The sequence below is a fragment of the Melampsora larici-populina genome, assembly GCF_000204055.1.
Source record: "Melampsora larici-populina 98AG31 unplaced genomic scaffold MELLAscaffold_41, whole genome shotgun sequence".
Lineage (NCBI taxonomy): Eukaryota > Fungi > Basidiomycota > Pucciniomycetes > Pucciniales > Melampsoraceae > Melampsora > Melampsora laricis-populina.
This window is the reverse complement of record NW_006768805.1, coordinates 184,384-198,835: the sequence shown is the minus strand read 5'-3', so window position 1 is coordinate 198,835 and position 14,452 is coordinate 184,384. Positions and strand designations below refer to the sequence as shown.

At 36.1% G+C, this 14,452-nt stretch overlaps 3 protein-coding genes across 3 annotated transcripts; 2 read left to right on the top strand and 1 right to left on the bottom strand.

Moving 5' to 3' along the window:
* Positions 1–96: 96 nt before the first annotated feature.
* On the bottom strand, positions 97–558 carry MELLADRAFT_110044 (uncharacterized protein; the record flags this gene model as incomplete). The annotated part of the gene is given in 3 exon segments (XM_007414095.1): positions 97–197; positions 314–369; positions 389–558. 3 exon segments carry the CDS (start codon positions 556–558, stop codon positions 97–99), a joined length of 327 nt encoding a protein of 108 aa, XP_007414157.1.
* A 4,876-nt stretch (positions 559–5,434) lies between these two features.
* On the top strand, positions 5,435–6,182 carry MELLADRAFT_91280 (uncharacterized protein; the record flags this gene model as incomplete). The annotated part of the gene is made up of 3 exons (XM_007414206.1): positions 5,435–5,509; positions 5,592–5,953; positions 5,996–6,182. The coding sequence occupies 3 exons, from the start codon at positions 5,435–5,437 to the stop codon at positions 6,180–6,182; spliced, it is 624 nt and encodes a 207-aa protein (XP_007414268.1).
* A 67-nt stretch (positions 6,183–6,249) lies between these two features.
* On the top strand, positions 6,250–6,665 carry MELLADRAFT_91279 (uncharacterized protein; the record flags this gene model as incomplete). Its single annotated transcript, XM_007414207.1, has 3 exons — positions 6,250–6,286; positions 6,332–6,502; positions 6,556–6,665. The coding sequence occupies 3 exons, from the start codon at positions 6,250–6,252 to the stop codon at positions 6,663–6,665; spliced, it is 318 nt and encodes a 105-aa protein (XP_007414269.1).
* Positions 6,666–14,452: the final 7,787 nt, after the last annotated feature.

Below are 14,452 nucleotides of genomic sequence, written 5' to 3'. Positions count from 1 at the left end.
AAAAGAAACCCACCAAAAAAGAGAAAGGATCAGCCTTTGCTATATGAGAGGATTGGATTGTTATATTTACCCTCTGTTTTTCAGCAAAATATATAATTAATTCTGTGCTTTTGTGTTGATTTCAGTACAACACCAATCATACTTTCTTGATTTGACATGAATTCTGAAACACCATCTGATACTATTACTATAAATGCCTATTCATCACCTAAATTGAAAATTTAATCAAAAAGACATTGTCATCCAAAAAAAATTCATCAGGTTCAAGATTTTGACACAAATGAAAAAGATTGGATTTTGAAGGGTTTTTTACCTTTTAATACTTTTTCAACAATATCAGGTTCACCAGTTACGCCTAGTTTTTCAAATCTAGAATCATTTAAACCACATCTTTCTTAATCTTGCAAATTCAACTCTAGATTCAGGATGGTGAGTTTCAGTAATTGGTAAGACTTTTCCTGTTAAAGTCTGACAAAGTAATGCTAATGTATCACCTACATGCGCTATTGCAAGTAACATTAATGGTGATGGATCAAATAGATGAATTTTTGAAATCATTGTGGTTGGTAATGTGTTGAGTAAAGCTATTGTTCCTACTGATCTTGCTTTTGGTGTTGAAGTGATTAAGTGCTGATCTACTTGTAAAAAAGAATTTTTATTGGATTAAAACTTTGAATCATATCATATACATCAGATTGCAAATATTCAGACAATTCAGACCCCCATGTCCATCAAGTAATTCAAATAATGCAATACACAAACAGTGATCTACGGTTTTTAATTCTAAATTTGGTTTTAATCTTTCGAAAAGCTCTTTTTCACTTTTTGATGTTTTAATGGTTTATTTGATTTCTTGGAGTTGAATTTTATACTCGAGATTGAACTCCGGTTTTTCATGATACAGTCTTGCTCAATGTGATTAAGATGTTCCCGTTAAGTTTGAAGTGGTTAAGTCTATTTTTAGTTTTCCATTGTTGAAATTTGATTGATTTGGTGAGTTTTCACTTGATGGAAGCTGTGATGATCAAAACTCATGTGGAAGTTTTTGGTCCTGGTGTTGATGATGATTGAATGATTTGATGATTTTTTCATAATCAAGATTGATGGTGATGTAACATAAGACATTCTATTTGAGGATTAGTGATCCAAAGGAGTTGATGAGTTTGTTGAGACCAAGTGCTTGAAGTTGAACAGATGAGAAAGAAGGATGGGTGTTTTTTGAGAGAACTGTTTATCAGTTTAATCTCACAATCTTAACTCAAACACCTTAAAGACCTCACCAATTGCAAGTTTGTATCTATCGCAACTGGTTGACAATCCAATCTTTATGAAAAAGGTGTAAACATCACATTAAATACAATCATCTCATTCAACCATTTCAGGATTCGGCGCGAGCACTGAGGACGAAGATATGTATTGGATCGATTGCTTTGATACTGCTGTATTGACTTTCTCGAGGTGTGTAACGACTGCCGGAAAGCTAATACCCAAAAATGCTGTCGAACAGCCTAGAAACGAAGTAAATTGAGAAAACAAAAGTTAGAACGTTATGGAAAGCCCTTGGCCATGTAACAGATAGATTCCGGTTGGTTGAAGGGTGCCATGTACCGGTCAAATGACTATAACGTTTGGTGTTCAACCTTGTATTATGAGTCAAATAAGGACTGAACTTGTGTAAGAGTGCTTCAATGCTAATCGGATGTGAGTAGTATTGAAACGTGACGTCTTGATCGATAGATTTTAAACTAAATTGAGAATCACAATGATGGAAATCGATTTGGTTTCATTTGAATTAGACTGGAAATCTAAATCGCGAGGTACAATCACAAAAGCTGTCTAAAAAGAAAACCAAACTGGCATCAATATTTACATCAGTCGTTCGATTCAACTTTCTGTTAGAAAGAAAACTTACTCTAATCAATACATTTGAAACTGCCCGACGTAAACTACCAGTTCTTTCTAATTGTCTATCACTTATTACATTCTAATCTGATTCGAAGATGAGAAGTATTAGAATTAGTAGAAACCGATAAGCTTTGAGGAGTTGAAGATTTCCTATATTCAAGTATGGAATTGATTGAATTTGTTTGAGATTCAGAAGCAAGAATTAAAGCATCTTTTCAAAAGAAAAGAAAAGAAAACGAAAAAATCAGTTTTTGTTTGGATATGGATATTGGGAATAGATAACAAATGAAAAAAAGAAATAAACAAAGACCTGAAAGAATTGAAGGCTGTAAAAAAAGACCATCGTTCCGGTTATAAATGTAGTTGATTGTCCTTTCCATAATTGCAAGAAAATCTTCAGCACACCATCTAAAGAGTTATTTAAGCATACGGGTAACTCCTTATTAAACTGATCTAGATGAAATGTATTCTGGTTTTAATCTTTCTTCTGGATCAAATAGTCGTGGTTTTGGTTGTTTTGATGAATTTGTCACTGGGTATTGATTGGCAATTTGATGAAGCTAATGAGATTCTTGGAGCCATACAAGTCCCAGTAAAATGAAAAAATGAGCCAAGACAATATGTAAAAAACGAACCAAAAAACCGATTAAAAATTATTTGTTGGGAAATCACTCACTGAGCAGTTTCATCATCAACGTCATTGTCTTCTGCTGAATCCAAATCATCATCAAATGGTTCATCTAAATTATCATGCTTCTTTTTTATTAAATTTTTCTCCGATAGATCATCTTTGAGTATCCATTAAAATCCCATAAACCCAGAATCAAATGAACTTATAAGTTTTTGTGATAAATCCTTTGTATATTTATTTGAATCAAATTCTATATCTAAATCACTTAAGAAGATCTAGAAGAGTTATCCATATTGAAGTTGATGTTTATGTTTGAAATGTTAATGAAAGTTCTCTGAGTGATCGATGGTTTGGAGTTGATGATGATGATGAAGTGGTTGGATTGGATTAATGTGTGATCCCATTTGGATTGATTTGTTTTGGTTGATAAGCCACTTTTGCGTGAGAAGCAGGGAGTTTAATCAGGTTTTGGGCAAACCAAGTTTGCTCTCAACCTGTATGATTGTATGATATGATATGATTCCTACGGACATTGAATGATGTTTGTTCAGTGGCATAGGACACGGTGAAATTCATCATGATTAGGTGTGCCCGCCTGGGTAGGAGACTTATGTGAGGTGTTATGAATAAATTATAAGTCCGGTGGATTGATTGTTGATTATACATGTTTGGAGATTTGATAACCAAGAATGAAACGATAGGCAGTTGATGATGGGCTGTGGTGGGTGTTGCCTTGAAAAACATTATTCAGTCGTTGATGGGATATCATATTGCCTACTTGTTAACCTGTGTGAAGGAGATCATGAGATTTGCAAACAAAAGTGTGATTGTGGTAGTAGTTGATTGGCATCACCGACGGGTGAACTCACTATGAGAGGACAATTTGCACGCTAATTGAGAATCACGGCAACATAAGATGTCTGCGGATGGGTATGTATTAGGCTGATTGCAAAACTTCGCTTGTGTATTTTTGCCAGAGTTTTGTATTTGAAGTGCCTTTGTGGTTAAATGTAATGATCTTTCATTTTCCAAGTTACCTCTATATAACAATTTTTGAATACTACCTTTGCTAAAAAGGTTGACCGGGTCGACCGCGAAGGAGAAGAGAAGAGATGCCAAATTTGGCCGCAGCGCCTGCTGCGCAGCGCATCCAAATTCAAATTTCGCTCGATCCAAAAAACAATCGGGTTGTCAGAACACTCAACGTGACCTGGTGGTTATGATAGATACCAAGATTGGTCACGACCGATATTCAGTTGATTTAGATTATGACAAAGTCGCGCCAACAGCTGGCTTATGCGACTTGTTCCGATTTCATCTATATCTTGCTGATTCGAGGAAATGAAAAGCGCTGTGGACTAGCAGTATACAGTAGTAGGTGGCGCATTGCTCAATATCAACAATGGTTGTAGTTGCTTGTGGGTTCAATCCCCAGGGTGTAGCATTTTTGCTGAAATTTGGAACAAAATTGAGAAGTACATCTCAGAGATGTGTCAGTGCCATCATTGTTCCATAATGACCCTCTTTGAGCTTTTGGTGGGTAAGGAAAAAAAAAGTTTTTAAAGACTTCTGCTTTCTTTGTATCATGAGGTCAACCCACACAAGTTCAAAAATATCAAGGCGACTCGAACACGCGCCGAGCTGTGCACCGCGATGACAAGGTTCTCACACCTTACCGTTGCACCAAGAAAGCTTAGATAAGGAGTCCAACGATGAGTTTACGATCATCAAAGATGAGTCGCAGGTCGGCTGTTTGAACGATCTCAATGTATTCAGCTAAATACTGATTGTAACTAATCTCATTAGTTGCCGTAAGACGGTCACAATGAGTGTTTTGACAACTCGATCATTTTTTGGATCGAGCGAAATTTGAATTTGGATGCGCTGCGCAGCAGGCTGCGGCCAAATTTGGCATCTCTTCTCTTCTCCTTCGCGGTCGACCCGGTCAACCTTTTTAGCAAAGGTAGTATACCTTGTATGTCTCCAGAAAAATGTAAATCATAACACTAAAGGCACAACCCAGTTTCTCGGCGAAACTGGATTAAACCCCTAAGACAAGCTGTACACTAAGACTCCGACCCCCTTAGGCTCAGCTGGTCCCAACGCCACCTCTCTTCATGGCCTGTCAAACCACTGTGAGCTCTAGATGATCTAACCATTTGATTAGATTTCATCCATAATGGTAGCGCAGCTATTGAACCTACTCTAGAAGATTGGATCAAGATGTCTCACATTCATCATAACTTACTCAACAATCATTCAAACAAAATGGAACAAACCGAAACAGATTCTTTGTCTGATCCTCTCAAACAGCCAATCAAGGAAGATGTAATTGCCCCACCGATAGGAAACTCAGGCTTGGATGAAAAGATAGAAAAGAAAGAAGATAGTCAATTGAAGGTAGCTGAAGGACCTCCATTGGATCATTTATTTGATGATGACATTGATATGAAGAATGCTCCATTGGATCCGGAAACGTGATTGCATTTTCTGTTTTGTCTTCAACTACTCATTTGACAAAAACAAACTTGTTTATTCTAACATAAAAATTTGCTTTGATTCATAACGAAACATTATCACAAAGATCGTGGTGTTGGGCTTCATGAAAAGATGGAAAAGAAAGAAGAAAGTCAATCAAAATTAGATGAAGGACCGGCATTGGATCATTTATTCGATGACGACATTGATGTGGAGAATGCTCCATTGGATCCGGAAACGCGATCGCAAACTTTGTCTGGCCTTCAAAGTACTCATCAGACGAAAACCAACTTGTTTATTCTAACATAAACATTCGATTCGATTCATGAGATTTCTTTGTCACAGGCATCGTGTTCTTACGGCTTACAATGATCCTTGGGCTAATCTAATCCATATGCGATAGGCAAAGCACGCCAAAACATGAGCCCGGTTGACGGTCAGATCCACCCAGAAAACAACTCATGGGACGGTCTTAATATACCAAATGGGGTTCAAGTAAAAAGCACATCCACTCACTTGATAGCTGCAACTCCTTCCTTTTCTTCTCAATCTACTTTTGAAAACGTAACTTCACAAGCCGGGCCTTCGAGAAACCAACGAGGCGGTAGAGGTTGAAGGGGAGGTGGAAATCGTTACCGAGGAGGACATAGCAATTGATGTCCACGTCAATAATCGAGGTCACTCTAATGGTACACGAAGTGATACTTACCACTCTAGACCTTTTGTCCCGTGGAACCAAAACTTCACCAGTTACCCCCAAACCCATAACCCCGCCCCAATTTATTATGGATCTAATCAGTACAACACAAATCACCAATCTAACAATTTACAAACCTCAAGTGATGTCAAACTATCGATGACTTTTTCCTTGGAAGCAACTCTTCTTATGGTTGAATCAAGATCATGGTATCTCAACGATGTATTCAATGAAAAACAAGTGTGATCTTTGACCAAAAAAACATGAACTCATGAAAAGATGAGTCAATCTTCAATAGTACCAAACTACGCCTTTACACATCAAGAGTTTGCTGTCACCCTTCAAAATGAAGCTTACCGAAGATATAACTCTTATGCAAGTCATGTCAAATTACAGAAGGATGTCATCAGATCAAACCCTACGAGATTCGAAATTGGACCTGCTTATACGGCTCAGCCCAAAGATCGATAACTGGTCTCTAAAGCAGCTTTTAAACCGATCTTAAGAGAATTAGTCTTTGATATCGATATAACCAATTATGATGACATTCGAAGCTGTTTTTCGAGCAAGAATTTGTTTAAAGTGTTAGAAATTCATTACCATCACTGTACAAGTTCTAGATTTATCATTACGAGAAGATTTCGGATTTCAACATCTCTCATGGGTTTGTTCTGGTAGAAGAGGTATTCATTGTTGGGTATCAGATGGAGAAGCTTTGAAATTAACCGATGAACAGAGGAAAGGGATCGTTAACTTTCTTGATATCTTAAGGGGTGGGGGCTCAAGACATGGTTTGAAAGTGTCCTTGACACATCTGGTCTTGATCTGTTCCGTGGGTTTCTAGCCTTTATGCCAGCTACATACTTATCACTCACCGTGAACATGCTGGCGATTTCGGGCACACATCATGCGTCAAGTGCCGAGGCTAAGAAGAAAGCAGTCGCAAGCTTCTAAACGCCTTCATTCATCTTGACCTCCCATGAAATGTCAGAGGGCGAGGTACAGTTATATGTGTACTTCTTCGACAATCATGCCTAACTTGTATGTAACTTTTGTTTGACTGTTGCGCAATCATCGCAGAACTCTTAAGTGGTGATTTATTGAACATACGTCGTTCTATCTATTTGATAGGTTTGTTGGCCCAAAAATTGTCGTCATCAATTTCATGCTGAGACTTTTCCTCAATATCAATGGAAATTCCGTATATAATCACTTACAAAACGCCAACGTTCTGTGACACAACTAAGCCACTCATCAAATTGAATTCCATGAAGAATATAGCCGACAGCGATCATGATCCAGGGACTTTGAGAGTCCTGTGGTGATTTCCTAACTATCAAGCATGCCCATTGGTGCGATTTGGTGACCGAGAGAAGTTCATGCGAGCAGATCTGATCACCTTGCATGATAAGTGTCACCCATATATTGAAGTTTTTGAAAAACATATAAATAAGATTGTAAAAGAAAAAATCAAATCTAAAAAACGCGAGCTTTTCTTTTTGTTTATGTTGATTTTCTCTCTTGCTTGTTTTGGTGTAAACTAATGATTGATTACTTTTTTTTGAAAAAAAATACAGAAGCGCAGATGTCAAATAAAGCTCAATCTATTGAACTTTGGAAGTCTGTCATTCTTTTTCTCCTGATTTAAAACTTTTCTTTTCATTAGAAATCACAACACGCCTCATCCGATCAAACTAGATACCTAATCATGCATATCCTCTCATTAATTCAAAAATAATAAATCATTCAAACTGAAACTCACCACGAAGGAAAGCTTTGAAAATAATTTATTCAATCTTTAAAACATTGACCAATTTATCACATCAAAATCTAATTTTATATCAAACCAATTTGATGAATTTATTACAAACATATTTAGTTAGTATGACAACTTCTTCTTTAAGATCTATTAGACATACTTCCACGTTTCTTTGTTTGTTTGGTTTGATGAGCTCATTTATTGATATTTTGATTCAAGTTGTTGTGGAATTCATTCAATTGAATAAAAAGGTATCAGATTTTGAAAGTAAAAATCATCATAATAATTGATCTGGAAGTGATGAAAGATTAAATGAATGGGCAAAAAGGAATAGTTTAGTTAGTGATCAGAAAGAGAGTCTTGAGAATCGTATACATGATCTCTTTGCTGAGTTAGTCAATTTTCTTTGCTCTTAAGAAGAATGAGATTGACAAAGTTGACTTTATTGCACAGGGTTCTTGTTCATCAATATCGAGATTCAGATCCCAAGATCTGAATCAAATGCGTTCAAGCTTTAGGTCAATGGATGAACCAAATTCCTGATCACTTTTAAGTGATCATTATTTGAGGTATTTGGGTTTGGTCTTGAGTGATACTGTAAGATTCTTTCTCATCCCTCTACCACATCATTTCATCTTCTTTGAGTCTAAAACCTGGTTTTTGTGTTTGGATCAGAACAAAGAAGCTAGATTTGAAGTCATGAAAGCTCTGAAGAATTTATACTCAACAGAAGATAATCTAGGACCAATGCAACATTTTACTACCCAATTTAAATCAACATTTTAATAAATTGCAATAGGAGAACCTGAAATCAATACAAGATGTTCAGCAATAGAAATCTTAACAATTTTAGATTTGCATAGAGGAATTTTAAAAAGTTTACAAAGAAACCAATTAATGAAATTGATCTTGATGAGGAAAGTTGAGTAAGGCAATCAATTAGTAAACTTTTCAAAAAAAAATTAAATGAGGTTTATGATTCTATAAGTTTTAAAATTGGAACTAATACTTTGAAATATAATAAGAAAACTAAGGAAGCCAAAATGTTGATAGTAGTACGGAAAATGAACAGGTTGAAAACAGTTTGACATTGACCACTCTGTTGATTAAGTTTGGAAAGGATAGAGATATTCCAATTACAGGACATAAAGATCAAGAAGATTATTTGAGTTCCAAGTCTACAAACCAAACCCAAAGATAAAGAGGAAGATAAAGAAGCTACGGATGATGAAGGTAGGAACAAATAGATAATAGGTATTGAGTCCCTGTTGAAATTCCCTGAGAAGAGTAGGTCTGCTTTAGCAATTGAAAGTCCATGGGATGAAATTGATGTGATATGTGGATGGCAATTGATGTTGGATTACTTGTTATTGGACCGTTCTACTGTTATCACAAATACAACAAACAATGTTCAAACCTTAATTCCAAATAAAAATTGACATTGATCATTGATGAGACCTGACAAAGAAGAGGAAGGAAATGAAGAATTTAAATCAGTTGAAGAAGGATGTAAATTAACTGAAAATGAAGAAAATGTTCTACTTGAGATCTCTTTAGTTACTTTAAGGGAGTAGGTTCAGCCTGTTGAGAAGATCTGTGCTAGGGTGCAAGAGGTTTGTTTTCCAAAGCTAACGTAAGACGGCCCTGGAGGGTCTGACTTGTGCAATCACAGCATGTGGAAAAGGGGAGATCCAAGGGGTGGCACACTACAATAATGCAACCACTTGTACAAACATTTTTGAGAAAAATCAAACAAAAAAATTGTATAAAGAACCAGGAGCAATAAGAATTGTATAAACTAATTTGTTGATAATGATTTTGGACCATCACAAAATACATGTACAAAAGGTAAAAACCTAGACGAGGTAAAGAACATAGATCAGGGGGAATGATTTCTTCAAAAATCATCAACTAGCTGTTTACCATTGAGATCAATGGATTGTTTTAGAAGAAGACCACTGCTGAAAAACTCTCTTGAACTTCTGCTTATAGATCTACCCTAGGCTGGCTCTGATTCCCCAAAACCCCTGTTCCAACTGCAATGAATCAAGTGAAATACTTACAGAAGAAGAACTTTCAATCAAAAAAGAAAAATTGAAGAAGCCAAAACAAAAATTGACACAAAAGGCAAAACAAAAAGAAGGAATGATGACCAAAGAAGATGAAGAAGGAGAGGATGAACAATTGAATTGAATTTAATTGAATTGATTGAAAATTCTGATAAGATTGAAATTATTAGAGTGATGATTGAAGTGTTACCTCAATTTTTTGCTAAATATTCCCATGATTCAATTGAATTATTTGAAATTTTAAGAAGACATAAACTCTTATCTTTGAGTCTTTATCTTGAACTATGTATAGTATCTGTAAATGGTGAAACTTTTTTTGACTTTGATATTCTCTTCCAATTTTCTTCTTTTTATTGATGGACATCTTTTGGTTTTTGTTCAATTAATAAATATCTCAAACAAGCATATCAAAGAACAATAAGTATAATATCATATACAAATAATCTCTCTAAATCATTATCACATAATAAAAATCAAACTTTGAATATATCAATATTTACAAATCACATAAATTTAACTTTTAATTAAGAAGATTAAATGGTTGATTTAGAAACTTTTGGTTTTGAAATGGATGAAATTGATTGATTTAGTTTCGAATTGTGTCAAGTTTTTTACTTTTTTAGAACTAGAGATCTTTATGATTTCTTACTTGGTATCAATAATGATGAAGATGAAGATGGTGATAGAATTCTGGTAGATGGGTCTTTTAAGAGACAAGTTGCTGTTGATATTATTTTTGGAATGGCTAATTGTGCTCAATTAAATTAACCAGAAGAAACAAAGGTAAAGCTGTCACTTTAATCTAAGTCTCTGTCTTCTTTTACTATCATCAAAAGGCTTATTTCTTTCCTTGCAAATTAGGTGGTAGAAGTAGCAATTAATTTTACGGTCAGGTTTAATGTGGAGTTGTGCAAATTCAAGTAAAATTATAAATGAAGTTTCAAGAATTGAAGAAGAAATCGAGAAGAAGAGAAGTTGAAGTAAAAGAATTGGCTGAAAAGGTTTTAGGGTTTAGGGATTGGTTTTTAAATTTAATGAAAAAAATTGCTGTTAATCCTGATTGTATTGCTTGTGATTATATTAAAACGGCAGTTGAGTTTTTGAATATCATATTTTCTTCTCATGTTTTGATTGAATATTCTCACCACTGTTTATGAATCCAGTCACACTTTAGCTAACAATTCTTCTTGGATGTAGCAATGAGATTCCTACACAAAGATCAACGGGAAAGAGTCTGAGAGATTTGTAAATCAGTACCAAACATTCCACTGCAAGAATCAATTGGCAGAGCCTATGTAGTAGGCTATACTTCTCACCCTGATAATACAATTTACACTACACAAAATGTCATCTTTACCGGGCGGTAAAGAAAACTACTGACATAGAAAAGTCCTGAGGCAACAGGAAGAGAGCTAAAAATCTGAAAAAATATGCACCTTGTTCCTAGATGTTGGGGCGTCATGACGAGTATTTTTTTGTATTTTACACACAGATACTGGTTAATGTACTAACAATAAACACTGAAAATCATCAAAAATTCACGTGTAACAATACCTGAAATTTGGCCCTTGACTTTGAAGACAGGATTTTGGAATCTTCAAACATCAATAACTTTTGCAGTTCTGAATCAAATCACTCGATTTGAAGTGCATTAAAAAGGTGAGCCTTTCCTCTACATTTTTCATTGAGACATCACATCTGTAGCTGGTCTAAAAAAGATCCTACAGAGCTATTCATGCAGAACTGTTTGAACATATGTAGAGTGTTTAAATGACTAGATAGCACCTTACTAATATTATGAAGTGTGAAGGAGAATAGTTCAGCTTTTGAATGAACCAAAAATCGAGTTATTTGGAGCAGAATTGCAAAAGTTATTGAAGTTTTTAGACCACAAAATATTGTCTTCATACTCATGACCCAAATTTCAGGTATTGTTACATGTGAGTTTTTGATGATTTTCAGCGTTTATTGTTAGTACATAAACCAATATCTGCGTGTAAAATACAAAAAAATACTCATCATGACGCCCCAACATCTAGGAACAAGGTGCATATTTTTTCAGATTTTTAGCTCTCTTCCTGTTGCCTCAGGACTTTTCTATGTCAGTAGTTTTCTTTACCGCCCGGTAAAGATGACATTTGGTGTAGTGTTATGAGTTGTCTAAGAAACAGTTGAGGATAGATCAGATTGTTTGTGAGTATTTGATTTATTAAATTATCCAGAAAATCAAAACTTGAAACTGATGCTGCTAAAAATGCTGGGGAGTAGTTGAAGCTACAATGTGTTATACTGATCATGTACAGTCATTCTGGCAGTTTCAAAGAAAACTAGATACACTTTATACTATCATATGAATTTTCTCCTGAATTAGTTGCTGAAGGTATTTGCACGCACTTGCTACCAAAGATATTGTGGGTTTGTGCACACCTTCAGCTGCAAAGATGTCAGTTAGTTTTGCCTAAAATAGGAAGCTTCTCAGAAAGCTAATGCAATTTGACTATTCAGCTTGAATTATCAATCCGCTTTGTTGGAGGACATAGAAGAGGTGATCAGGTTTTGTGGTCATGGCTTGACCAGCTTGAAACTGTGGTTTAAAACAGCTGCTGGATTGACACCCAAGATTGTTGATTCAATCAAAAAAATAAGGATTTGAAGGTGTTGTTATTGTAGCAATTCCCTATGGACTCAAAAGAAACCACTGAGATTCAATACAAAATTCACTCAACATTAGAGCCAGACTGCAATCACTGCTGCTTGACATTAAATCTGTACAACCCTTGAATTGTGAAGCACTGCCCAACTTTGAGCACTTATCAGCTGCATGCAATACAAACAATCTCAACACTCTTACAAAGTCTTGCAAAAGCCATGGCCAAAATATCAAATGCTTGGAATATCCTCTACATCCCGGGTGCAACCAAGCTTCCAAAGTGATTTTGGCATTGCAAGATTCCCTTGAGATTTCATTTGTAGAATCTGTCCCAAACCTCCTCCCAGCGGAGAGAAGTGGTTTGAATTTTCCTAAATTGAAAGTTGTACAGAGTATCAGCTTTCCTGTTCAGAATCTGAGTCTCGCTTGGCTGCAGCTGGGCATTTTAAGGGCCATGCAGATTTATGTAACCAACCATTGGTGTTCAAACAAGTATTTGCACAAAGGGTTGAAGGCACTCACGGAAGAATTACTCAAAAAACCTGTTGGATTGGACCATATTGTGTTTACCATGAGTGATGAACCCAACATGGAAGAGGATAAAGAATTAGCAACAGTTGTTCATCAAAATCACGTGCATTGCCAGTTCAAGGATCACTTGGATTATACTGGGTTAATGGCATGTGATCTCAGATTTCAAAAAGAAAGGGACCTGGAATTTCTGACTTAGAAACATATGTGATGACATAACTTGTGGAAAGAGGATGGCATTTGGTTTGATCAAGTTCAAAACAGATCTCAATGTAGTTATTGTGGTGGAAATGAGACACAAACAAAATATCAATGGCTGATACATGATGTGTTCCTGCTCCGTTGAACCATAGATGTTTATCAAAAGGAATTATTTCTGAGCCTTACATTACTATCACAACCTTGAGGTGTATCAATACAATCAGTTTAGGTTCAATGTTGGACCATGGTCTCTAATCATCATGGAATTGTTGGTCAACATTTTTGGATATCCTCTGATATTACACATACCTGTAAACCTTTCCGATGTCTGCAGCTTCATCTCACATCTGCTGTTATCCGAGTAACTTATAGGTAATGTCTTGGGGATGTAATCTTTTTCTTGTCACACTTGGGTTTGTCTTTTGTGACTTTGAAAGGTCTTATGCTTTGTCTTGCACAAGTTCTCACATGGAAGAAGTGGTTCATGTAATTGGCACAGTAATCATGTTTCAAGCTTATGAGTGAAAGTTTGCCGTTTGGCTTTAGAGGCTTGACGGCCTGAATTATTGCATTGAGTGTGGTTTTGTGAGAGTTCAAAGGACAATGGAACAGAAGTAGGCTATAGGGTCAGTGTCAACATGGTGATTTCAAAAATACAACCCCGGAGCAGCGCCCGGTGGGGTTGCCTCTAAAAGCAATGTGACATGGTATTAAGTCCAGGTGCAGAGTTTGTTGAAGGAGATAGTGAACACGGATTCACCAAGGCGGCGCCCGCCGCTGAGAATGCTAGTATCTTTATTGTGATTCCAGGTCCAAATTTAAAATGTGGGATACATCATGTTTTCCCCTGATCTGATATTCACTTGGATCAATTTTGACTGGCCTGATATGCATAAAACAACATTGAATATGGCAATGCTTGTGAGTTCTTGAGTCTGAATTATGCCTTTTTTAAAGTATTGTGTGCAAACTTTTGGACCTTGGCTTTCAAGTTCAACAGTGTAGTTAACTGTCCTGTAAATACCACCTTAGTAGGAACAAAACTCCAAACTTTACATTTTTTATGCAGATATCTCCACACAAGTTTGAGGGACATTCTAACATCTCATTTCAAAGTGCATAAGGTTTGAAAAGGTTTGGTGGTTGGAGTGTTTGCCAGAGATTCTGATACAAATTCTATCATGTCCATCTTCAGACCACAAGTGGTACAGACCCGCGACATTGGCGTGACATTTGATTGATGCATGCAAATGGGCTTCAACACCATCAGCATCTCTCTTTTTGACCATGCTACCAACAATTTTCTTCTGCCCAAAAAGGTAGGAAAGGTATGTTATGAGTACAGATTACACATGTTCCTATAAGAATTGATTGGAGTACTGATGAAGTATCCTGACCAATTAACAGAAACATGGTACAGGTTCAGGAGAATATGATGAACACATTGATATCCAGCCCACTTACCATCCCCATGCTGCTTTGAATGTCAAATCGAGTTAGCCATATCTTCTAAAGTAACTTTCCCTTGATC